The sequence below is a fragment of the Nymphaea colorata genome, chromosome 10, assembly GCF_008831285.2.
Source record: "Nymphaea colorata isolate Beijing-Zhang1983 chromosome 10, ASM883128v2, whole genome shotgun sequence".
In the NCBI taxonomy this organism is placed as follows: domain Eukaryota; kingdom Viridiplantae; phylum Streptophyta; class Magnoliopsida; order Nymphaeales; family Nymphaeaceae; genus Nymphaea; species Nymphaea colorata.
This window is the reverse complement of record NC_045147.1, coordinates 22,809,396-22,821,983: the sequence shown is the minus strand read 5'-3', so window position 1 is coordinate 22,821,983 and position 12,588 is coordinate 22,809,396. Positions and strand designations below refer to the sequence as shown.

Sequence of the window (12,588 nt, the reverse complement as noted above, 5' to 3'; positions counted from 1 at the left end):
GTGTTCTTATATGTGTGCTTTAAGGAGATGAATTTCATGACAATATTCTTTTCGTCATCGCCTTTAAAAGGTCTTCACATTCTCTAGTAAAATAGGAACATACCTAACCATGAAGACAAAGCTCGCCTTCGAAATTTTAAGGGTCTGTCCATTAATTGGGATGTCAATGGATCAGACTTGAAGAGGATATATCACTCACTATATCTGCATATCAAAGGTTCAAGTATTTGGATTCAAATACAAGCGGAAAAGGTTATATCGCATTCGAATCTGACTTTTAACTTTACAGTCGAATCCAATCAGAAATAAGACATGAATGTGAATCTGCATTATGATACATTAAAAGCCAACTTCCAAATAAACGGATATTGGATATGGAAAATTTTAATTGGCCATACCAATGCTTATTATCTGGTTTAAATATTAATTTAAAACAAATGATTAAATATTATTTTAAAAAAATAAATATGATCCGATTTTCTAATGGGATATTAAACATTTTCTATATCTGACTTATTCGAAACAGTTCAGTCGGAACGGTCTGCATCTGATCCATTGACTGTCCTATCCACTATATTAACCCTTCAGCAAAAGGTATTGCCCAATATCATCCACTGGCTTGCTTCATTCCGCTTTTGCTCTCTTCAGACAAAATCAGAACACGTGCTTATGATTCGTCCGTCTCAACTTCCGTTAACAATCACCGAGTAAGCTAAAATGGGGGGAAAACCCTAAGCTTTAACAATGAAAGATGAAACAAAAATAATACGAAAACTGTAGCAAGTGATTTATGAATCAGACTGCCTGCGAGTGATGACGACGTTATTAACCAAATGATTACAAGGGTTTCCTGTTATTTTCTCCAAGATTCACAGATCAGATACTTAGCTAGAGATCTTGTGACATTAAATCACTTAGCTAATGGGGTCTCAAAGACAAAGGAGAAACCCCTTTCACATTTTAGAACTAGGTTTGGAGCTTCGTCCAGCTATGAATTTCTTCATCTGCTCAAATTGCTCCCTTGTCATCCCATCATAAAATATGTGTGCTTTCTCCTGCACCACAAGAAAGAAAACTCATTAGAACACTAAACCTTCAGTAACATGAATACGTTCGTTAATTTCTCTGATGCCGGAGGCCCGAGCGCCCCCATAGGAAAACATTCCTTTTGAGGAGGTAAGACCTCCTTATCCTTTTCCAAGCTGTAAGAGAAAATAAATAAAGAGGCAAAGAAAATAAATAAAGAGGCAATGACGTTATAGAAGCAAAATAGGATTCTGATGGCAACTGGCAAGCACAAGCCATGACCTTCTCTAAAGCAAGTGCATCCCCAAGAGACACCTTCAACCCGTCGTTGATAACGGCCTTGTATCTCAGAACCAAGTCATGGTTGTTCTTCACAATCCTCTCCGCGATTTCTTGGGCCTTCTTCAGCACATCTGAGGGTTCCACCACGTGATTCACAAGACCCCACCTCTCCGCCACCTCGGCCGTCACCACCATACTTGAGAGTGACACTTCCCGCGCCCTGTTCGGCCCGATGACCCTCGCTAGCTTCTGAGAAAGGCCCCATGATGGGAATATACCAAACCTGAAGCAAAGATCACAACGGAGAAGAAGAAGAAGATTATGCAATCAGACCACGCGGGAGGACGAGGAAAAAAAAGATGATCATGTAATTTGGGAGGGATAATTACCCTGATCCAGATCCGATGAAATCACACAATTCAATCCAAACCTAACACAAGATTGATTTGGATCTCAAATCGGGTTCCAGATTACGTCTCCGGGTCGCAGTAACGCTCTCTCGTATTGGGATTATGTTCCCATCTGGGTTAGGGCTCAGCCGCTCAGGGTTCGATTCAATATTTTTCTTATACAGCCAAGAAGTAGGAGCCAACTCAAATAGGTTAATTAAACCTGAAAGCAGACTGGCCTACGGTTGGATATCCAAACCCGGATCAGGTAATACGGTTCCGAGATACGGTTCAGGATCAAGTTTGCGATATAGTAGATCCGGACGCACGTAATTTTTATCGCGCTTCGGACCTTACCCGACTGGTTTGTATCGCCCTTCCGTTCCAATTCTTCGACCCTGAAGCTAAATCAGGCGTATCGGAATGAACCCGGTTCCCCATTCTAACGCGACACTCGGGGGAAAGGACGCGGCTCCATACCTCGAGTGAGTGTCGACGAACTTCGCGTCCCTTCCGGCGACGAGGATGTCGCAGGCGAGGCAGATCTCGAAGCCGGCAGTGACGGCGAAGCCGTTGACGGCTCCGATGATCGGTTTCCGGCACCTGTCCATCTGGAAGACCGTGTCCGTATCCACGTCCCTGACGTCTCCCTTGAAGACGTCCTCCGCGGCGGTGAGATCGACGCCAGAGCAGAAGGCCCTCCCGGCGCCGTGGATGACGATCACCTTGACGGAATCGTCGGCGTCGAGCGACCGGAACCCCCTGGCGAGGTCGATGATCATCTGCCGCGTGAGGGAGTTGAGCGATTCCGGACGGTTGATCTTCACCCACGCGATTCCGCCTGGCCTCACGTCGATCTGTATCTTCTCGTTTTCAGGCGCCTTCGTCGCCATCTTCCCCCGTCGATTTTTCTTATCCTCGGGGTTTGCTTTTGCGTATCTTTCCTCTTGCTTCTCGTTTCCCTCTTTCTTTGGCCAATTTTTTCTTCTTCCTACGGGAAAGAAAGGGACGATGAGTTGTTGCTCAACCCTTTCACACTATTGAGTACATCGAGCGGGGGCTTCGGTCGATGTCCGTTCGATTAGTGATGCCGACGGTTGAGGTCTTACTGGACCCCACATAATTGTGAGGATAGACTTCCGTAGTTCCGTGTGAGAGAAGGGAAGGGTTCACTCTCACTTCGTCCAGACCGCATAGACTGCTCCCAAAAGATTTAAAGATCAAATCAAGCCTAGGTAAGAACAGCTGAGACACAAACAACGTAGCTGAGATACAAACAGGTGTAGAACTAGCGAAAACCTTAGAGCTATTCGGTAATATGATATAATTATAACGAGTGTTTGATGGTTAAATTTTGAAATAATATCTATGACCATATAATGTCTGATGGAACACAAACATAGTGTTCTTAGATTATTTGTTTTGAGAACACGTGTTACAGGTACCCAATTTTCTTTCAAACATCCCCTTAGCCGTTCCAAGCTGCTGCTTTTCACCGGCTTACAGCTAAAGACTATGGTTTGCTTACGTCGATCAATGAGTATGATGGGTTTTCATGTTTTGAATCAGGAAAAAGAAAAGGGCAGCTCTCTTTGCCTTTGGCGTATTAAAAGTACTTTATATTGTAAAAATATACCGTTATTTGTCTTCTTTCTATGATTTTTTTTTTTTTTTGACAACGAAGTGGTTTTGTAAAGTCCAACCATCAAACATTAGGTGGTGGAAATCTGATACAGAGGACATGTGAATGAGTTGATTGAATGACCTAGTTAAGTCTCAATTTGCCCTTCTGCTGCCCAGCTTGGTGTTGTCTTTTCTAAGGCCTGGTAGTTTGAATTGTCATTGGAGTTATCGTCTAACTTTCTTTTAATGGATTCTTGACGTACATCGAATACATATTAGCAATAAAGACGACACACACATGTTGTCCTTTACTACATAGGACTTGTCCTTGAAATCTTTATTTTATTGACTTTGAAAGTGCAAGCAATACAATAACTACCAAATCTTCGACCTTGAAACCACCAACCCTTCATTCAATTTGTTTCCCTACTAGGCAGGCACAAAGAACTTCAAAATTGCGAAGAGGTTCTCAATAGATGCTTAGCTAAAGACGAGACAAATCAGCTTCAGTTTGGTTCCTTGAAGCTTCTCCGGTGGATGAATTTCCACCGGAACAGAATGGGCAGTATGTCACCCTGTTACTATAACCACACAAAAAAGAATAGATTGTTCAATATGGAACCAAAATTTCAAAGAGAAGCTAGCTGGCGGATATTAATTGGGTAGATATCTTCTGGGCCGCCATCCAGCAATCGCTTTGCAATGATCTGGTTTGTTGCATCAGATGGATGATACGGATCCCAGAATACATACTTTGATCTGTCCGGACAAACTTTGGATGTTAGACCGCAAGGGATTAGACCACCATACTTCCCAAGCATAAAGCAGCAGGCAGAATCTGCAACCTCAAATCCTAGTTGATATTTATTCACAGTTAGCTTCAAGAAGATAGTTCCAAAATTTTATATATGACATGGGCTGGTCATGATACATACCATAACTCCGATAATTCTGAATAATATCTGCCACAATTCGGTAAACATCTGCATAAACGAACTTTGCTTGTGGTAGATTTTCACTCAGTTCACTAACGAGGCCTCTTAGAAGCACGTTGAAATTTTGCGCAAGTTGATTTGGCTGAGCAGCACATTCATCTGCTGGTGGTGAATATAATTCTCTCAGATATGGGATGCAGCCAATTGGCCCCACATTTACCACAATAATCTTTCTAGCGCCCATCTCATGCAATCTCTGTCAACATTGAAAAACATCGGCAAATAATCAGGGAAGACAGAAAGAAATCGCATCTTATTGTAAAGATAAAACCACTACGGTGTTCTGTCAAATAAATATGCGAATATCTTGTCAATCTTCATCAACATGGACTGAAAAGCCGGTGCTGTTAATTTAGTTTAAGCAAAATACTATCATTTTTCATTAGTTCATCCTTCATCCTTCTGCTAGTTGAAACCAACTCATCATATTTTGACATTAGGACAGGCACTTCAAACTTGGTGGCAAAATTAAGAACAGAAACCACGAGAGTTGAAGAAGGGTGTTTGACACAATCATTCTGTCAAAAGTTCCGTTTTCTTCTGCACACATGCACATGTAGAAACACAAGCAATCTCCTTCTGATTGCATGAACATATAAGTGGAAAATCAAGTACAAGGAAACCAATCAAAATTTCACTAGGATGTGGAGTTGAGGATTTACTGTTAATTGAAGCCTGTACTTTGATATCATTGCATCGGTAAATTGACCTGGAGTTAGAAGTGGCCTCAGAGAAAACTCTTTAATGGGGAATAGGTAGTTGTTGATGAAGTCATTTGCTCCCATAGTTATAGAGAAAATGGAGTCATGAAATATATCTCTGGTGGCATCCATCCCGGCGTACGTGATCAGATCCTGCTGAGTGTTGGCTAAATTGTCAAGCTGTGCATCTAAGCTGAGTCTACCGCCCTGCAATTTAAGATCACAGACACAATTGAGATTAGGCAATCGTTTTCTCTGACCAAGATCAATTATATATATGTAGGGGAATAAAAGTTAGTGATAGATTGAGACTCAGAGGACAGCCTGTAATTAGATGTCTAATAAAAGCGAGACATGGATTTATGCAACTGGGATGAACAAAACCCAGTGTACTCGAGTACTTGGTCGTGACTTGGGCTTGTATCGGAAAGGAAGAAGTTGGTTTCTTTATGGTGATGCAGTCACTAATGATGCAAATTAGTTGAGATTTGACAACAAAAGGCAGTACCAATCAAGAAAGAGATGAATTGAGGAGACGGCCTTCCTGCGAGAAGGCTAAAGAATAGCAATACAATAGATGTAAGCTTGAAACTGGATAATGAACGAGGCCAGCAAAAGGGTTGGAAATAAAATTGTATGCAGCATGTCAAGAGTAATGCTCTCCCGCAAAAAGGAGTTCAAGAGATTCGGTTGCATTTCAAATAAAATAGTGCTGCTTCAAATATCCACATTAGACCATCTAAAAGAGTACTATTTAGCAGATAAAGAAGAGAGATGGATCACGGGAAAACTCCAAGCAACCATTTGGCAAGGAAAATTCATGATGGAGAGTTCAGCAATCAGTAGCGAGCACTCTGCAGTTTGTAATCGTTTTAGTTCATTTCCAGGTCATATAAGGGAAGGCACCATGCAGAAAAAGAAAGAAGAAAGAAAAGAAGACCAAGCACCCACTGCCAAGGAAGCCCGTCTGCTGGGAAAGGGAAGCTAAGCACCAACTAGCTTAGTATGTTTTCGACTATTGGCAGTGAGATCTTATACTAAACCACTGTTTCAAGGAGGAATAAGAAGGGAACATATTGAGTACTAAAATTATGAAAGCATGAAAAGGAAAACAGTAAGCTTTTGCTTAAGCATTTGGAAAGAAAAGTTGAAGAAATAATAATGGTTTGTCTTCAAAGCAAGAAGACATTGGTTTCTGGACCTGAAAATAAGCCATTTTATCGTCACCTCCCAAACAAGAAGGAAGAATTCTTCCAGCGTCAAGCTAGGATCCCCCACACTCGAAAAAAACAAAAAAGTCATTTTAACGAGAAAGTTTCAGCACAGAAAAAGAACAACACATGAGAAGTCGAACACTCAAGCTCGACAAGATGGTTGTACTTTGTAGCGTGTGACTAGCAGTCCCACCAAAATGCGGACATCTAAAACCATCTTCATTAATAAGCTGGGAACAGCTCCAGCTTCCCATATGGCATTATCTTTTTGAAATTTCGAAGACATGAAGCATCAAACTCACAAAGACTTTGCCGGTAAAATTGAGGATCCCTCCTCCACCAGAAGCATAGTTAACGCCATGTAGCACTGCAGCTCCCTTGGTGCTTGGATCCAAGTAAGGAGGAGAAAACCCCGGTAACCCTCCGAGCTCCTGTCCTGCTTACCAACTCCAAGTGTTAGGCCTCTTTGGACTCATTCGAGCGTAGCCAAGAAGAAAGAGAAGAACAGTTAACTGAAAGACCACAACAGAGCTATACTAACCTATGATATCTGGTATTGTTCTTCCATTGGTATATCGACCACTAGGCATCCCAAAATCAATCCCATTTGGAAGATAATTGGCCTTTGATAGACTAATAAGAAAGTTGTTGTTCCCTGCATCTACCAATGAATCCCCAAAAACAAAAGAAGCAGGATAGAAACGTGCATAGCAGACCCTACATAGACCGACTCCTATAATGGCAAAGCAGAGCTCCAAAGCCAAGCAATGCCAAGAAAAGGAAGCCATTATAGAAGCAAGGAGCTAAGCAGGGGACCCTTGTTATTTATATCCTCACTGAGGAAGAATGCAGCAAGGTAAAGAAATGAGTGGGAAAAAAACAAAAGGCAGAAAGTATAAACCAGAGGTTTATCTGTAATTGTCAAAACAGGTAGCTTGGTTTCCATCCCTACATAGGCAAGAAGACTGAATCTAGAAACACAGTCAACCATAGGCAACTCAGTAAGGCAGCTCCATCCACGAGGCAGGGCGATTAGCCTTAATTGCACGTCCCCTCAGCACAATAATCTAACCACCCCTTAATAGATTGCTTAAAGAACTCAAATCAGCTCGAAACACGTTGGTTACAATACCTAATATCTTATTCTCCACTACCAAACAATCCAAGATAAAAGAAAGTTAAGAAAACCAATGGGTTGGACTTACAGTCTGCGGTAATCTTACTACTGTGGTAGTTCAACTCCCCGTTCCTGGACATAGAAAAACAGCAAGGGAAGAACCAGTAAAAAACGAAGGGCACCGTGAACACCTCAACGGCTAAAAGCGAGTAAGAAAGGAACGGTTGTATCCTTGCTTTTTCCCTACTCAATGCACATTCAAATCTCTACTGTCAGCATCAGTGCTTATCAGCTTGTATCCACTCATACGGTATCAGCTTGCATCCACTCATACACATCATATAGGCCTCTAATAAATAAAAGCTTTTGTCCTTTGAACAGGCAGAATTCAGCCGGAATCATCAATCCATTAACTAAAAGAATGATAATAGACAATAACTTTTGTGTTTTAGACTAAGAACACCACAGACATAACACTTATGGCTGATGCAGGCAATTTTCTGAAATGGACAACATTGTTCCGAAGTACCCGGCACGGGAAAAAAGCTTAACAAATTTATTATAGTTGAGGGAACAGGCAGACACATGCAACCGGAACCGCAAAAGCCAAAAGCATTTGAAAAATTAACAAGGGCAGCTCATAAACCCAGAACCAAGAACTCAATCTGTGAAGATTCAACTGCCAAGAGAAAAGAAATGGCTTTTCTTTTATTCCCCAAAAAGGACCCCAAGGCCTGCGGTAAGAAGTAAAAAGCAGACAAGTCCACGACGCAAACCAGGGCTCCATAAATGAAGTAAGCAGGCCGTGGCCATATGGGGATCTTCACTGGCATTCAATGATACTTTTAAGGCCCCACCAACCACCTCATGGAGCGTTTCCGCGAGAACTCTCGATCTTGGTAGGTGCAAAAAATGAAGTATTAGTAGGAAGAAGATCTCTGGGATCTTACTTGCCCATTAAATCGTTTCTTCTTTGAGGGACTGCTCGGAAACATGGCGACGACGTAGACCGTAAATTTAGGGAAATTTTACAGGTTGCAGTCTGACCACGACAACTGATGGCATTTAATTTTGGTCTTACTGCACAGTAATTATACGACGCCAATCAGTCGTTTTCTTGGTCTTAACTTCATTGATAGCTCAGAGACCATTGAAAAAATCGTTTTGCCTTCTAGCAGTGCTTCTAGCAAGCAGTGCTTCTAGCAGTGCAGAAAATCAAATTAGTCCTGAAGACGAGATTTTCAATGAGAAAAGATTAATCGTTTTCTCGTTGCCTCAAGTGCCTCTACGTGGAGAAAGGATTAGAAAAGTTCCTTTTCAAATATTTTGAGTAGATCGAGGGGTTCAGCGATTTTTTGACATTGTTTCTGTTCGGGGAGCGCGTATGGAGAGTTGGCCTCCACCTATGTAAATTTTTACTTGTTTGCAGTCTGATCATGGCAGTAGATAGCGTTTACTGATCATTTTCTAAGTTTGTTTTCAGAACTCAAGAAGATCTGTTTCCTTCTTCTTCTTTAACAGCATTTTGTTCGTTGACTCTGCGGTTAGTCGAAAGCAAGTAGCTCTTTTTTCTAATATTTAGAATTTTCTCGTTAGAAGAGTTGTCAGTCAAGTTGCCAACCATGAAGGCAATTGATTTTTTTTTTTTATCCTTTTTGCTGCATGAATTGGATCCGATATATTTAATTTATCCAACTCGAGCCATTGGTTCCGCTGCCATCTAACGGTTCAATATTCGGGGCTATCTCATCGTACCCGACAGAGCCTCATGGTTGATCTGGATCTGGAAAACTTATTTCGCTCGAATCAACTTTTTTGTAGATCTGCAAGCAATCTTTCTTTTTTTTTTAGGAAAAGTTAACAAATTCATATCATGCAAACATGTGATATCATGGTCCAAACCTGAAAAGAAAAAAGGTTGGATCATATTTATAAGCACTTCATCTTGACTTGTTGGGTATGAAACCAAATTTTTTCTGGGTTTTAAAACAGAGGAATTTACAGAAAACTGCTTAGCTTTTTTATTCGTCCGTGGGGAGACGCTTAAAATTTGAAAAATTATAAATAACCGTTCAGTCTCATAAAGTAACTTACAAACAGATAAGTTATGAATAAAATACATTAAAATATATCAAATTTTACATCTAATAAAAATGGAATTGTTTTAAATAAAAGAGTTCTTCTGGTTAATCTTTCAAACATTAAAGGGGCGCTTCAAAACCTGAAAGAAAAACATGTCTTCAGAAAAAAAAAAACATTTGGGGTACCTTTGGATGATATAAAAGCTGGGTTTTATCAAACAGAATTTTTGAATTTTTTATAAAAGGCTTGAAAGCCTGATTCCTCCAGGTTTTTCAGGCCAAAACCGATCTTTGTTGTCAAACCAAATTTTTGTCGTCATCTACCCATCGAAACCAAGTTTTAAAAATTATGAACTTTTCTTCAGGTTTCGACAAAACTTGGTTTTCAAAAAACACATGAAAATTTCGGTAATTATTTCCAGATTCCTCCGTAAAAAGCGAGTTAGAAACTTCTATAAATTTCAAAAGCCTTTTACACATTCACTTTGCATAAACAACGCTGTAATCTTTCTGAAACTTAGTTTTACAGTGGAAATTTAGTTTACAAATTTGATTTAATTACCAGACAAAACTAAAACATGCATCAACCGGTTGAACAATGAAGACTACAATCTTTTTCGAACAAGAAATATTTCAGCAAATAAATTTTAAAATTTTGTCATTAGATAAAGAAATTCAATCCAATCAGTCAGACTGCCGATGAGATTGAAACATTATGAATCAGCAAATATTATATAGCATGTGACACCGCATGGTTGGTTGAAAAAATCAATTTGATTTGCCAGCGACCAACTACATTTTGAAGACAGCCGTAAATTGAGAACTTAAAAAGGGCTGGTGAGGGTGTCCTTGACAAGACGCTTGGTCTGGAAAAGGTGCTCATGGTGCCGCACCCTCCTCTTCTTACAGTGGGTCTCTATCTCCTCATTTTGTTTGGTTGCTGGCATACAAAATAGTTTGAGTTATCTCTAGCTGTTTAAGGTTAAAAATTTATTTTTCTTGATAGAAATTTAAATTATGGTGTGATTATATCCGGTTTTGGTAACTTAAATTTGAAAATAAAATTCATAATATGAGTGCTCTTTATGGAATTTTAGGCTGCATCACATCATGTTTTTTAAATAAAAAATATAATGATGACGTGCTTTTTAAGAATACATTGTTTCTATCGCACATCACATCATTTCAATTGTTTATTTTTAAAATTACAAAAAGAAGCTCAATTTTTAAAAAATAACAAAAACACGCACATGGTTTTTCAACGACAAAGAACTGGGCTGTATGACGACATATTCGACTGAGGTGAATTAGTTTTTTTTGCACTTTCGAAATAGAAGAATAATTTCAAATCATCGAATACTGGGAACGGAAATTAAAAGAGGAAGCAAAGAATAAAACGCGATCAAGGGTGACCGCCCTCTTCCTCCAGTCAGTCAGCACAGCTGCCAATTCCGGCCAATCCAAGTCCAGTACCGTAAAATACAAGCCCCATGCATTTCTCCGTATTTATGAAGTAGAATGATTGGCCTTCGATGCACCCGCAACATTGGTTTCAAGTTGAAGGAATGTCTCCAGCTCAAGTTCCCAAACACAACGCCTGCAAAGGCAGCTCCACCCAGGGCCTTCACTGAGCTTTGCTTTCTATACAAGGCAGGGCTTTGACAGAGTCAACCCTGCTAAGCTACCACCATGACTAAACAAGTTTAACCACAGAAAAAAAAAAAAAATCCATTTCAAAAGTAAATAATAGGCGAAGGGGTTTGGCGCACCAGCTCAAGACATTAATAACTGATCAAAGATGTCACACACCAACCAACATACATGTATCTTCCCTACTATATAGATATTTGGTGGGAGGGTTTCACGTTATTTGGCAAGCTGTGACAAAGTCTCACAACTCATTCGGAATAACGAAGTATAACAAACCTTTACTGCAGAAGCCAAAGGGGTTGCGGTCTTGGCCATGGCCCCACTCCAGCTAATTGAAAAAAAAAATACATTGAAAAATTTTAATTGCATAATGTATTTTTTGGATTAGAGTTTAATTTGGCCCTACCCAATAAGTTTGTTGGGCCGTTTGGTTCATCCTTGAAAAAAATCTTCGCTCCACATCTTCGCTCCACCCTTGTATAATAACCATATCTATCATTATATTATATGCAATTATCTTTATTATAAAAATAGAAACGAAAAAAAAAAATCAGATTCGCTAGAATTAAAGCAAGATGCAGCAGAGCCACACAAATTTCTGGTTAAGGGTGTTGTAAAACTTTGAAAAGCACTTACATATTGCCTGGAGCAGAGCACATGTGCCGCGGCCACACTGGTATTGCTCCGTAGCAGAGAGCGGGTTGTCTCCTCTTCTTAATGTCTTCTATTTCTTCGCCTCCTCCTTCCTTCCTGAGATCGTTCTCTTCCCACCTCGAATCTTTCACGGCCTTCGCCGTCCATCGTTCAGGGCCTTAATAGAATAGAAGCTTTGATATTCGCCAGTTCAATTTATGCATGGGCAGAAAGGAGCATTGGAATGGTCTTACCTTCTCAATACTCAGTCAGTTTATGCATGGGCAGAAAGGAGCATTAGAATGGTCTTACCTTCTCAATGCTCAGACACGATAAAGAGTGTTTGGGCTCCAGTACCCACTGTGCCCATGTTCCCGATTCAACCGGCGGTAAAATTTTCAAATCAGTGACTTTTTTAGAAAAACTTTCGGGGTCGCCTTGGAATTTTGGTAAAAGAGGGACGCCTGATGTAGATTTCACTAGTCTAGGGTTGAGAGTCAGGGTCTTTACTTTCTTGGCTGAGTGCCCCCGAGCAAAGATCTCAGTAATAAAGAAATCAAGATTATCAGAATTGTTCCTGAATCGAATCTGTCAAGCCACCAATTTGATGGTGCATTGCTCAATTCGATGATGCTATTTAAAAAATGGAAAATATAAAAATTGATTCAGCCATCAAAATTTAAAATTTCATAAAAATATTTCGAATGTAACTTGTGGCACTCTTGAATCGGCTATTGGATCGAATTGGCTCGACTGATTCAGACCCGATCTTGGTAACTACATCATTGCCACCAAAAAAAAAAAAAGTTCATCATTTCACGATGAATTAGAAGCAAGCGAAGTCTAGTTAACTAAGTGATAATATTGTGCAACTCAT

The 12,588-nt window shown here is 40.1% G+C and overlaps 2 protein-coding genes across 2 annotated transcripts; both read right to left on the bottom strand.

The window, feature by feature from the left end:
* Positions 1-737: 737 nt before the first annotated feature.
* Positions 738-2,739, bottom strand: LOC116263230 (probable enoyl-CoA hydratase 1, peroxisomal). The gene is made up of 3 exons (XM_031642881.2): positions 2,178-2,739; positions 1,309-1,591; positions 738-1,055 (listed from the first exon to the last, which is right to left on the bottom strand). The coding sequence occupies exons 1-3, from the start codon at positions 2,588-2,590 to the stop codon at positions 954-956; spliced, it is 798 nt and encodes a 265-aa protein (XP_031498741.1). The 5' UTR covers positions 2,591-2,739; the 3' UTR covers positions 738-953.
* A 1,036-nt stretch (positions 2,740-3,775) lies between these two features.
* LOC116263229 (GDSL esterase/lipase At4g16230-like) lies at positions 3,776-7,547 on the bottom strand. The gene is made up of 5 exons (XM_031642879.2): positions 6,772-7,547; positions 6,533-6,666; positions 4,978-5,223; positions 4,256-4,511; positions 3,776-4,173 (listed from the first exon to the last, which is right to left on the bottom strand). Exons 1-5 carry the CDS (start codon positions 7,016-7,018, stop codon positions 3,950-3,952), a joined length of 1,107 nt encoding a protein of 368 aa, XP_031498739.1. The 5' UTR covers positions 7,019-7,547; the 3' UTR covers positions 3,776-3,949.
* Between the last annotated feature and the right edge of the window lie 5,041 nt (positions 7,548-12,588).

Bases quoted from the DNA above. Each gene is read 5' to 3' on its own strand.
- LOC116263230 (XM_031642881.2), bottom strand. From the start codon at position 2,590: ATGGCGACGAAGGCGCCTGAAAACGAGAAGATACAGATCGACGTGAGG. The intron at 1,592-2,177 runs GTATGGAGCCGC...TCTTTGCTTCAG, and splicing joins TTCGTCGACACTCACTCGAG to GTTTGGTATATTCCCATCAT. The intron at 1,056-1,308 runs GTCATGGCTTGT...CTTGTGGTGCAG, and splicing joins ATGCACTTGCTTTAGAGAAG to GAGAAAGCACACATATTTTA.
- LOC116263229 (XM_031642879.2), bottom strand. From the start codon at position 7,018: ATGGCTTCCTTTTCTTGGCATTGCTTGGCTTTGGAGCTCTGCTTTGCC. The intron at 6,667-6,771 runs GTTAGTATAGCT...GTTGGTAAGCAG, and splicing joins AACAATACCAGATATCATAG to GACAGGAGCTCGGAGGGTTA. The intron at 5,224-6,532 runs GTGAGTTTGATG...CTTAAATTGCAG, and splicing joins ATTTTACCGGCAAAGTCTTT to GGCGGTAGACTCAGCTTAGA.